This window comes from Cherax quadricarinatus, chromosome 78 (assembly GCF_038502225.1).
Source record: "Cherax quadricarinatus isolate ZL_2023a chromosome 78, ASM3850222v1, whole genome shotgun sequence".
NCBI lineage: Eukaryota > Metazoa > Arthropoda > Malacostraca > Decapoda > Parastacidae > Cherax > Cherax quadricarinatus.
In genome coordinates this window covers 9,837,252-9,850,495 of record NC_091369.1, presented here as the reverse complement: position 1 = coordinate 9,850,495, position 13,244 = coordinate 9,837,252, and the positions used below count along the sequence as shown (strand labels likewise).

At 37.7% G+C, this 13,244-nt stretch overlaps 1 protein-coding gene across 34 annotated transcripts in view; it reads left to right on the top strand.

Annotated features, from left to right (window-relative positions):
- Window positions 1–13,244, top strand: part of LOC128701616 (phosphatidylinositol 4-phosphate 5-kinase type-1 alpha) — a 573,763-nt gene that overhangs the window by 465,987 nt on the left and 94,532 nt on the right. For 4 of the 34 annotated variants that reach the window (XR_011394182.1, XR_011394186.1, XR_011394185.1 and 1 more), the window contains one exon: window positions 5,123–7,246. The exons of 28 other annotated variants lie outside the window; for them this stretch is intronic. Coding sequence is in view for 1 of the 6 variants with exons in the window: in XM_070101703.1 (XP_069957804.1) it covers window positions 5,123–5,125 (3 nt within the window). In the remaining 5 variants the exon portion in view is untranslated. Of the gene's footprint in view, window positions 1–5,122; window positions 7,247–13,244 lie in introns of those variants that run through there. 2 more of the 34 variants (XM_070101703.1, XM_070101712.1) reach the window with 1 other exon arrangement.

Sequence of the window (13,244 nt, the reverse complement as noted above, 5' to 3'; positions counted from 1 at the left end):
TCTCATTCAAGCAATATATACCAAGCAAGAGGAAATGCTTTGGTATAAAGCTATTTGTACTGTGTGATTGCAGAAGTGGTCTAGTTTTGGATATCATTGTGTACACTGGCAGTAATACTTTGAGAGATACCATGAAGTTATTGGGTATCTCTGGTGATGTGGTTCGAACAATAATGGAACCATATCTTGGTAAGGGGCATATGTTATTTACTGATAACTGGTACACAAGCCCCTTACTCAGTGATTTCTTGCGAGTGAACTTGACAGACGTGTGTGGCACAGTGCGTCGTAATCGTAAACATATGCCAAGGTTCGACGCTGGCACTCGCAGAGGTGAGGTGCAAGCCTTTGCTGCCAATGACATCATGGCATTTCGGTGGCATGACAAACGTGATGTCACATTGTTGACATCAGTTCACAGAAACGAAATGGTACCCAGTGGCAGGGACAACAGAGAGACCAATGAACCCATTCTAAAGCCTGCAGCTGTCATGGACTACAACCTCAATATGCGCTTAGTGGACAAATGTGACATGCAGATTGGGTTTGCAGACTGTGTACGCAAGAGTTATAAGTGGTATATAAAACTTTTTTTCCATCTTGTTGATATCTCTATGCTAAATGCTTATAACATATACAAGTTGAAGACCAACAAAACACCAAAATATGGTGAATTTTGCCTGTCAGTAATCAGACAAATAATTGCAAAGTACCAAGGAGCAACTCCTGCAATAGACCAGCGCCCACACACGTCATCTCGTTTCAGGCCTGGTGATCACTACCCCATACAACTGCCTCCTACTACTGCCAAGAAAAATGCTCAGAAGAGGTGTTATGTATGTATGCATACCATAAAACGCCCACAAACACGCAGAGACACTCGTTTTATGTGTGAGGAGTGTGAAGTGCCCCTCTGCATATACCCATGTTTCAAAGAGTTCCACAAGCTGCAGCAGTTCTAGGAACGTGTTTAGTGACTGTACATATGTATATATATTATGGAACAATAGTAATAAACATTGTTTTGTATTGTTTGTTTGTGTAAACAAAGTGTATACACAAACTAATAGTGATAAAGTTTGTTCTGTTATTGTGTTGTAAACAATGAGTGTATATTTGAAGAATGCACCTTACATTGGTCTCACAGGCCACATAAGTTACCTGGAACAGAAAAATATTGAAAAATGCAAGAAACCTTTGAATTAGAGTAAATAAAAGAATACCGGGTGGGCGGCAGTCGCCGCTGTTGCCGTACGCACGTCACTTTCTGCAAACTTTGCGGCTCTATATCTCGGTAAGTACTGATGGCAAAAAAATTTTTTTTAGGCTTAAAACACTCACAAAAATATTCCTAACATTTTCATAAGAAAAAATTATTTTTTTTTTTTTTTTGAATATTTGGCGATATAGAATGACAGTTTCAGAGAGGGGTCTGAAACAGTCAAAGGGTTAATCCGTACAAGACACCACAAAGTATGAAAAAAAAAAAAAATTTATACTACATGAAATATTAATTTTAATACACACAAACTGAAGAAGACATGCACAGTTACATGACACTTACCTTATTGAAGATCTGGTAATGATTGATGGGATGGGAGGAGGGGAGAGTGTGGAAGTTGTTATTGTTTAGAAGGAATCCCCTTCCATTAGGACTTGAGGTAGCAAGTTCTTTTCCGGGGTTACTTCCCTTCTTCTTTTAATGCCACTAGGACCAGCTTGAGAGTCACTGGACCTCTGTCGCACAACAAATCTGTCCATAGAGCTCTGTACCTCCCTAAAATGGGCCACAACATTGTCATTGTAATAGTCACCAGCATGGCTTGCAATAGTTGTGTTTGGGGGATTTTCATCCATAAAGATTTGCACTTCAATCCACTTTGCACACATTTACTTAATCTTTGAAGTAGGCACAATGGATTCCACAACTGGCATAGGCTTCTCAGGGTTAGCCCCAAACCCTTCAAAATCTTTCTTAATTTCCATACTAATTCTCACCCTTTTTACCACAGGGTTGGTACTAGAAGCTTTCTTGGGGCCCATGGTGACTTATTTTGCAGCTGCAATCACTAAAAACACTGTGATAATACGAAATGTACCGAATGTATGCATGGATGCGACCGCACTGGCTGGCTTGTAAACACTAGCACCCACGGGGCAGCTGAGGCCACGCATGGGACCCGTCCCGGACGAATTGCGTGAGGCGAGTCAAAATTTTTGCGTTAAAATGTATCGTATGGCGGATTTAACGTAACGCGATGCCATCGTAAGGTGGGGGTCCACTGTATATTTAGTTTCCTCTCATTATAACTCAGACTAAGCAAGTAGAAGGAAGTAAAGAATTAAGCACAGTGGTACCTCGAGTTACGAACTTAATTCATTCCAGAAGGCTATTCGAGTGCCAAAACCGAACGAATTTGTTCCATAAGGAATAATGTAAATTAGATTAGTCCGTTGCAGACCCCCAAAAATGCACTTACAAAAGCACTTACAAAAATACATTTACATAATTGTTTGAGTTGGGAGCTGTTCAAAACTCGAGGTACCACTGTATATAAATTTTGGACTCCCTCTCAGTTTGTATATAAATATTATCTCAGTAGCCTTACATTTTATTCCTGATGCAAGGGATATGAAAACACTGCCTGTATTGACAGGTATGAAAGAAGCAGCTAATATAGTCACGTATGTTATTTTAAAAAATTTAGCCACTCAGAATTGGAGGGCCATCCTCGACAACGAAGTGCCTTGTTCGCCGTAAAATGTGGTATACGTACTGTGTTGTGGCCCTATGAAATTCAAACATTTATATTGGCAGTGATGCGAGATTATCCCTTCAGTTTCCCAATTTAATTATGTACTGTACTTTTCACACTATTATTAATCATTAACCTATTCAAAATTTGTGTAAATAAACCTAAAGTAAGCGAATGATTGTTAAAGGCACAGCACGAAATGCCTAGGCATGTAAACCACACATTGTAAGCTTTGCAAGGAAATAAATATTTTCATTTCATTTTCATTGTCGCCGTCCAGTAAACTGGTCTGGCAAGGAAGTAGTTTCATAATTTTGTTCGGACTAAAAGAGGTGCTGGACCATTCATTGCTTGTAAAATGGTGGTGTACCCTTACTACCCTTCCTAGACTTGGGTTTAATTATTTTTCCCTAAATTTACACCATCATAAATGAATATCAAAGTATCATGATAAAAAAAAAAATTGCAATTTCTCAACCCCCCTGTAGTGAAAATGTACAAATAGATCACGTCTTTATCAACGATTTAATGTAAATCCAAAATTCAATTGCATTCCACCTCTCTCTGCCTCCCCCCCTCCATTTCCACCACCAGTGAACCAGCCTATTTTTATCTGGATTGAAAATCATGTGGTATGAACCTGTATATGCATATTTCCCTACTATTCTTTCCTCCTCCACCCTTAGTCCTGAATTTGTGTTGGTGCACCGCAACTGCCTCTTGTTGAGTGCCCTTTTCCTTTGGTGTAAGACACTTGAAAACTAACCATAGAGCTTTGTTCAAAATTTATTCATTTGATTTCCCAAAGCCCAATTCTGTTTTCTTTCACTTGTTTCATTTTTATAAATGAAAATGATGCTAGACTTGGGTGATCACATAAGAGTAAATTTGTAATGCTTATAACATACTACTGGGAGAAACAAGGTGCCCACATAAAGGCAGATTGTATTAAACATATTGGCCTGCATGATAAATGGTTAAGCTAAGGAAACCTGTATCTGCCATTCCCCAGGTGCTGTATAATATTGGCACGTCATATGCTTCTCCATGAATATAAATAATATGAATTAGGGGGTGATAATATTGTCTTTAGTGGAGGGGAATTGTCTGCCCCACCACAGGTGCTGATACAGTTGGTGTAACCTGCTTCATGCACTAACCCTTCCTCCACACACATTTTTTTTTATTAACACATTGGCCGTTTCCCACCAAGGCAGGGTGGCCCGAAAAAGAAAAACTTTACTTATTATTCACTCCATAGTTGTCTTGCCAGAGGCATGCTTGCACTGCAGTTATGAAACTGCAACATTAACACCCATCTCCATGACTCAAGTCCAGCTTGCTGGTTTCCCTGAATCCCTTCTTGATTCTTATACATAATATCAAATGCATTTATCTTTGGTATATGGTCATTTGGTGTTGGTTCCTGTTTAATTTTGTAAGAAAGTATACTCAAATTATAATTGTTGGATGACAGTTTTCTTTGGGGGGGAAAGGGAATCAAATATTCTAATAAATGGTGTAATGATGTGTTATATTAAAATAACCAAAAGCCAAAATATAAGGCATCTGACTGGACAAACTTCTATCCAAGTTGAGATCCTGCCTCACATAGTTTGAATAATTGAACACCCACTCTAGTTAAACGAAGGCTATTAGTTTTTTAATTTGAACTTTGTCAATACATGCATGAATATCAACACTAAAATACAATATTAATGGTAATGTTGCAGTTTAAACTGTAGTGTAAAGCACCCTTCTGGCAAGACAGTGATGGAGTGAATGATGGTGAAAGTTTTTTTTTTTCAGGCCACCCTGCCTTGGTGGGAATCGGCCAGTGTGATAATAAAAAAATAATAAATATAATGTACTTTGTAAAAAGTTTGATAATATGGGTTTGGAAGTTTGAGTGATATACTGCTCATTAAACTTAGCAACAAGACATTCAGATAGGTGTGGTTAGTGCACTAAATTGTTCCCTCTTACTATAACAGTGAACATATTTGTTCTCTGTTGTTCATGTGGAGGATATTGCATGGTTAACATTCACATAGGAAAACCTACAGAATATTTCACCATATGTAGAGTAGATGTTTTACTGAAAGTTGTAAATTTGAAACGCTTTAATTCTAATATGGAAAATGATTATAAGAGCCATACTGCCGATATTTGACATTTCACATTTAGCAGTATTCTCATATTCTTTTATGATGTGGCTAACTTATAACATTTTGTACACAATTTGACTAGACTAGAATTATTGGTTTAATATTATTGATTAATAATTTCCTAAAAATCTAGGTGCGTCTTGAATTTCACCCAATAATAGTATAGATTATTAATATACCCCCATTTTTACATTGCAGTGAGCTTGCACCAGGCTTCCATGTCACAGTTACACTCCAAGGGCTAGAAACTGGTGACTAGTATACACCTTTATAGGAGTCATTAGTACCCTCTCCCTCCTCTCTGTCTTCTTCTCTTCCATCTACAGTACATGATTTACTTGTTGCCTGCTTTATATTTGTAACATGACATTTATAGATCTGTAGACCACTGAGCTGAATTCTGTGGCATTGCATTTAAAAGTGATCACATGCTCATTGAATTTGTTAATGTTGAGGGCATGAATTGGTTTCCCGAAGTTACATGCTCCGTGATGAAACTTCAACGTTGATTTTTTTTAAGCATTGGCATTTGTTGAGACGGTTCGCATACATAGCATCGAAGTACATGCTTAATGAAGAATTCAGACCAGTGATTAAGATCTTTAGAAGTAAAAAGTGAATTGATGATTCCTGTATAGACAAGTTTATGTCCTCTAAACTGAGGTATGTGGAAATGCTCCGTGTATTGTTTCTCGGACTCACGACAAAGGGACAATGTCCCAGCCTTAAGATTTATAGACATTTTGTTTAATAGAAAGAATATCAACCTTATGATCAAAACCTGATACTGTAAAAGCAAATCATTTTGTGCTTTCAGCATGTGCTTCGGAGCTGAACCAATGCATAATACTGAACAATGCAAAGATGTTTAAAAAATTTAGATTTTAGGACTAGTTATTAGCTGCACTTTATTTTAGTATAGTTTGGTTTATACTGATGACCTGTTAGATATGAAAGGAAGCACTGTAATATTTTCATGTTATTTATGTGAAGTTGATATTGTATTTGGAATGATGTAAGGTACCTTTCTTATAAATTAATTACTGTATTTTTAATAACTATTAGTTTTACAATTCCGCCCTAGAACAGACTTTTACAAAAGGTAATTTTGAATAAAACCAAAAAATATACGTAGAACATCCCTCTTAGACATAGCACCTTTGCTCTTACAACCTCTCATGTTAGGCAAACATAATTAAAAAATGCTAAAAAATAAACATTCACAGCATATGGCTCTCTTCCTAAGTTGGTGGAGCTATTCACTTAGAGAACAATACTCTGCAGCCTTTGTTATTGTTTTGGCTCATGAGAATTCACGAGAAACTGCTTGAAAAATACCCATCTCCATACGTATTTCCGTTTCTCCAGCTTCACAGCACGCTGTCAAGGTTGCTACGTTTTAACTATCAACATATTGTGTTGCTCATGCCATAGTTACTCACAGAATAAAGGTGTTGGGAAATGTAGAGACTTCTCAGTGTGAGAGTCAAGCATTGAACCAAAACATATGCTGATTAACACTGCATCAGACATGCCTTCACTGGCTGATAGGAAGAAAAATAGAGACATGATAGCCATGTATAAGATTATAAGACAATTCAAAAGAATTTATAAAGAAGATTTCATAGCACTACGAACATAGAGAACCAAGAGGTTATAATTATAAACTCAGAAAGAAGTTTATAGCTAGGAAGTTATTCTTTGCAGTGTGGTCACATTGATATCATAAATAGGTAACAAGTATGTACTGCAGCCACCGTGGTTGTTTAATATATTTATAGATGGGGTTGTAAGAGAAGTAAATGCGAGGGTCTTGGCAAGAGGCGTGGAGTTAAAAGATAAAGAATCACACACAAAGTGGGAGTTGTCACAGCTGCTCTTTGCTGATGACACTGTGCTTTTGGGAGATTCTGAAGAGAAGCTGCAGAGATTGGTGGATGAATTTGGTAGGGTGTGCAAAAGAAGAAAATTAAAGGTGAATACAGGAAAGAGTAAGGTTATGAGGATAACAAAAAGATTAGGTGATGAAAGATTGAATATCAGATTGGAGGGAGAGAGTATGGAGGAGGTGAACGTATTCAGATATTTGGGAGTGGACGTGTCAGCGGATGGGTCTATGAAAGATGAGGTGAATCATAGAATTGATGAGGGAAAAAGAGTGAGTGGTGCACTTTGGAGTCTGTGGAGACAAAGAACTTTGTCCTTAGAGGCAAAGAGGGGAATGTATGAGAGTATAGTTTTACCAACGCTCTTATATGGGTGTGAAGCGTGGGTGATGAATGTTGCAGCGAGGAGAAGGCTGGAGGCAGTGGAGATGTCATGTCTGAGGGCAATGTGTGGTGTGAATATAATGCAGAGAATTCGTAGTTTGGAAGTTAGGAGGAGGTGCGGGATTACCAAAACTGTTGTCCAGAGGGCTGAGGAAGGGTTGTTGAGGTGGTTCGGACATGTAGAGAGAATGGAGCGAAACAGAATGACTTCAAGAGTGTATCAGTCTGTAGTGGAAGGAAGGCGGGGTAGGGGTCGGCCTAGGAAGGGTTGGCGGGAGGGGGTAAAGGAGGTTTTGTGTGCGAGGGGCTTGGACTTCCAGCAGGCATGCGTGAGCGTGTTTGATAGGAGTGAATGGAGACAAATGGTTTTTAATACTTGACGTGCTGTTGGAGTGTGAGCAAAGTAACATTTATGAAGGGGTTCAGGGAAACCGGCAGGCCGGACTTGAGTCCTGGAGATGGGAAGTACAGTGCCTGCACTCTGAAGGAGGGGTGTTAATGTTGCAGTTTAAAAACTGTAGTGTAAAGCACCCTTCTGGCAAGACAGTGATGGAGTGAATGATGGTGAAAGTTTTTCTTTTTTGGGCCACCCTGCCTTGGTGGGAATCGGCCAGTGTGATAATAATAAAAATATAAGTTAACAAATATGGTACATCATGAGCCTAGCTCTACTCATTACATGTACACATACACATGTACATTCACTAATTTAGTCATTGAATATACGGTTGACCGTCGAATAAGATGGTATTTATGTTCCTGAAAATGGCATTGAATCCAGAAAATCATCCGAGATGAAAAAAAATCAGGTTACATTTCAGGAATCCCCCCAAAAATCAAGCAAATTTTTCTTAAAGCTTCGTAATTCATCAGGACTCAAAAATAATCAAGTTTTCCTTGCCATACATTATTGTTGTAGTTGCTTGTTGATCTAGAAATGTGAGGAGAGGGCTCATGTGACCTTGTATATTACCTTTACAAACATATGATAAGCAGTTTATCAGCTATCACCTGCCACAACCACCTGCAGATGTCAGTAACAATACCTGTATAAACATATGACAAGCAGTTCCACAACTATTATTTGCTGCCACCACAACCACAGTCGTCTGTAAACATCAGTAAAAGTAACATATATTACTAGCTATAAGACTTTTTTTTACTAACTGTGTAATACCCTCATATGAGTGCAAGCTGTCATCCCCCATCCAAAAAAAAAAAAAATCAAAATTGTGTAAAACCTCAGACTTCACTATGTCCTGTTGCTGTTGTTGGGTTTAAGGGTTGTGATGGGCCAGGGGTATCTTAGTCCATCTCACTACTGTTTTTTTTTTTTTTTACAAGCTAAAAGCTCTTATCCTAACTCAGCTCATTTCAAAGCCCTGTTTGGTGAACAGAGGGCAGCAGGTGTAAGAAAACATGTCAGACATTTCCACCTATGCTTGGGATTGAACCACAGACACTTAGTATGTGAAATGAGAGTACTGTCGACTGAGCCATGGAATACTTGTGATGGCCTAAGGGGTTCTGTGTCCAACTGACTGCTGTGAGACTGACTACTAGAAAGCTGTTGTAAATACGTACTGTATAAGCTATTTAATTCATATTAGTAATTTTATTTAATTAAAAAATTAAAGTATCATTTCCCATGCATATACAGTAATAAAAGTAATAGTAGGGAGCAGAGGGTGGTGAGAGGATTGACTAGCATATGTAAACATTGCTGACACTGTCACACATCCTTGTTAATGTATCAATAAATACAAGTTTATCAACTAAACTGGTGCACAGTGTATATGAAGTAGGTACTGTATACACATTATATTCAGGTTCCTTTCGGTTTTTTTAACATTGATTATGCAAAGAGATGCAGAGGATATATAAACAGTGATGGGAGTCACTCACATGGACTGGTACAGTTCCTGTAAAGCCAGAATATGCAGCTCATTTATTTTCACAAAAGTTTAACAACCAAACACTAATACACAAGGTACTGCATTCATACTTATTTCTTTTCACTTTTCATTATAATGTTGATTATGCAAATGGAAGGAAGCAAAGTATACAGTATGTAAATCTTGGAGTCACTCTCACTTTGCATATAAACATTATCTTAGTATATTCACATTTTAGTCCTGGTTATGTAGAGGATATGAAAACACTGCATGTGTTGACGGGTATGCAAGAAACGGCTAATTCAGTAACATTTGTCAGTTAGATCTATGACTCCTGTGGTATTAACAGTGTATACTGTGGTGGATCTATGAACTTTAAATACAAACATTTATCATGGTGGTGCTGCAGGATTATTGCTTAACTTTTTTTATTTAGTTACTGTGCTTTTTTCACTTTATTTTTAGTCACTAACATATTCAACATTTGTACAAATACACCTAGGGTAGGTGAATGACTGTTAAAGGCACATCTTCATGTAGTTACAATGAAATTATTAGCTACTAGTCTTCCTGCACTCTTATTTACCTATTCCTAAATTTACACTGTCGTAGATGCACCTCACGACATCACGATCAAAATAATGCCACAATTTCTCAGTCGCTTTGTAGTGAAAATGTACTAATAGATTGCATTTTTATCTACAGTCTTCTGTATATTTTGAAGCTCCCACCACTAAAAACCACCTTGACTCACATCTCTGCAATCTTTCTTAGGCACTCCCATGCCACTTTTTTCATTTCTCCATTTTCCCCTTATTTTTTATTCATCTTGTCTTTCGTAGATCCATGTAGGTATTAATGGAAAGAAAACACTATGTTCTATATTTATGTAGCATATTGTTACCAGTGCTTTTGTATGGGTTTGATGCATAGTCTTTAAATGTTGTAATGAGGAGGATGCTGGTGGAAGTGGCGATATAAGAATAGGAACATAAAATGGGGCACTACAGTAGGTTTACTGGTCCATGCTAGGCAGGCCCAACTCATACCCACTCACACACCTGTTCAATCTGTTTTTGAAGCTACTCAGAGTTCTTGTTTCATTGACACTACCAGGGAATTTGTTCCAAGCTTCTGTTTGGTGTGAGGACTGATGGAGCCACTTATGACAAAATATTTCCTTTAATAAATTTCTTGAATGCACACAGATGTCCTTATCAACAGTTTATCACTCTCATCATACCATTTACAACTTGCAACTCTGTTGCTAAATCATTGCTTTCCTGTATTCTTTCTAACTCTTAAATTTGTGGAAGTGGAATCTAATACTGAGAGTCCTGTCTGGGTTAGATATTTTAAGCACATGAAAGTATGAAAGTATAGTAGTACCAACACTCTTATATGGGTGTGAAGCTTGGATTGTAAATGCAGCAGCGAGGAGGCGGTTGCAGGCAGTGAAGATGTCCTGTCTAAGGACAATGTGTGGTGTAAATATTATGCAGAAAATTTGGAGTGTGGAAATTGGGAGAAGGTGTGGAGTTAATAAAAGTATTAGTCAGAGGGCTGAAGAGGGGTTGTTGAGGTGGTTTGGTCATTTAGAGAGAATGGATCAAAGTAGAATGACATGGAGAGCGTATAAATCTGTAGGGGAAGGAAGGCGGGGTAGGGGTCATCCTCGAAAAGGTTGGAAGGAAAGGGTAAGCGAGGTTTTGTGGGCAAGGGGCTTGGACTTCCAGCAGGCGTGCATGAGCGTGTTCGATAGGAGTGAATGGAGACGAATGGTATTTGGGACCTGACAATCTGTTGGAGTGTGAGCAGGGTAATATTTAGTGAAGGGATTCAGGGAAACCGATTATTTTTGTTTAGCCAGACTTGAGTCCTGGGAATGGGAAGTACAATGCCTGCACTTTAAAGGAGGGGTTTGGGATATTAGCAGTTTGGAGGGATATGTTGTGTATCTTTATACGTATATGCTCCTAAACTGTTGTGTTCTGAGCACCTCTGCAAAAACAGTGATTATGTGTGAGTGAGGTGAAAGTGTTGAATGATGATGAAAGTATTTTCTTTTTGGGGATTTTCTTTCTTTTTGGGTCACCCTGCCTCGGTGGGAGATGGCCGACTTGTTAAAAAAAAAAAATAATAAGTTATGTCCCATTATTCTGTTTCAGAGCCTTCTGCGTATCTTCATAGTAATAGTTTCGAATTTAGGGAAACAACTTCTTCATTCATTTCTGTATGTTTTGTGTTTTCCAGTACATTTATGTTTTTTTTATCATTAACACACTGGCCGATTCCCACCAAGGCAGGGTGGCCAGAAAAAGAAAAACTTTCACCATCATTCACTCTATCACTGTCTTGCCAGAAGGGTGCTTTACACTACAGTTTTTAAACTGCAACATTAACACCCCTCCTACATTTATGTCTATTCTGTAAATGAAGACCAGAGTTGGGCAGCATTATCTAAACAAGGTCTTACCAAATATATAAAAATTTGAGCTATAACCTCAGGATTTTCATTATTTATGCTTCTTGATATGAAGCCAAGAATTTTATTGGATTTATTTCAGACACATGCATTATTGTCTTTGATTTGGATTTCTGCTAACCAGAACTCGTATGTCTTTTTCACATTCAGTCGAAGATCTACATTATTTAGTTTCTACATACCTTAGTTATTTTCATTTCACAGTATTAGACTCTTACTCTACTTACAGAATGGACAGGATTTAAATCTGTAGCAAGCTAATCCTCACTATGCATGTTCTAAACTCCATCTGCTGCTTCTCCAGCCAACACATCATCCTATACATATCCTGTAGCTCTCAGGTGTCTTTATCAGAAATTTTTGATGGCCTATTTTAATGTCATTGGCAAAACTTGCTTGTGTTGCTATTTATTCCTTCATCTATGATATGTATGTACATTGTGAATAATAAGGGGCCATGTTTTGACCACTGGAACACTGGTTTTAACGATTAATCATTTTGGTTTTCCCCATCTGTGCAAATTTTCTGTTGCGTTTCGATCTGTCAAGCCTTGATCCAGGAGAGAATTTCTTCTCCTGTACCATGTACCACCACAGTTGTCAAACTTCTGTATGGAACTTTAATATCAGCATGTGACATAAATATAATACAGAGTAAGAAACCTAGAAATTGTAAGATTGTGTGGTGGTATGAAAGGTATAATTTAGAGGATTATTGAAGGAGTATTAACATGGTTTGGTCATTTAGAAAGGTTAAAGCAGAATAACTTAATGAAGTGGATGTAAATGAGGAGTACAATAGACCACCCCCACCATTTATGCAGGTTATGTTCCCTAAAACAGAGTTATACATACACGAAAACCCAGTGGACGGAGTGAACATCTTATGAGGAAAAGTTAGGTTACATTCCAGGACATCTCCAAAAGAGTCAAACAAGTTTTTTCTTTTAAATTGTTAATTCGTCAGTATTAATAAAGTTTTTTGGTAAATTACATTGTAGATGTTGTTTCTTGTTGATCTATAAATGTATGGAGAGGGGTTCATGTTGCCCTACTAGGTTTAGTTGGATGTATTGAGGTTTAGACTAAATGGCTTATCCAAGGTTAAATTTACATAAATGAAAATTTACCTAAATGAAAAACTTACCTATTATACAAACTTATTTAAGAAAAACATGAGATTAGCATGTGTTTAACACAGTTACTGTGTATTCCTTCCTTAGAAAATGGGCAGGATTACTACAATATCAAGTACTTCACTTTACAGTTTTTTTTGTTTTTCTATTAAAAACCTTCAGACTTTCTTCCTTATTCCTTTATGTACCATGGTTAATATCCATAGACAAGATAGGGTGAAAAAGAAAACTTTCATGAGCTCAAGAGTGTATGTGGGTTGATAGGTGTAGGATGGTGTGCTACTTATCGAGTCACCACAAGTGTGGCAGGCTGGCAGCCAGCTGTCTGTCTGGAGACATTGAAAGGTCAACATTTTCTTCCGTTACTCATGGCTTTCAGCTATTAAATCTCTGATTCTTAACCAATCTCTACTAAATGTGTGCTTTCTACATGTGCATAAAATGAGCATTCACACATTGTGAATGCATTTGGTAAACAACTAACGGAGGAGAATATAATTTTCCTAATTCAACAATAGATACTGGGCTGATAGA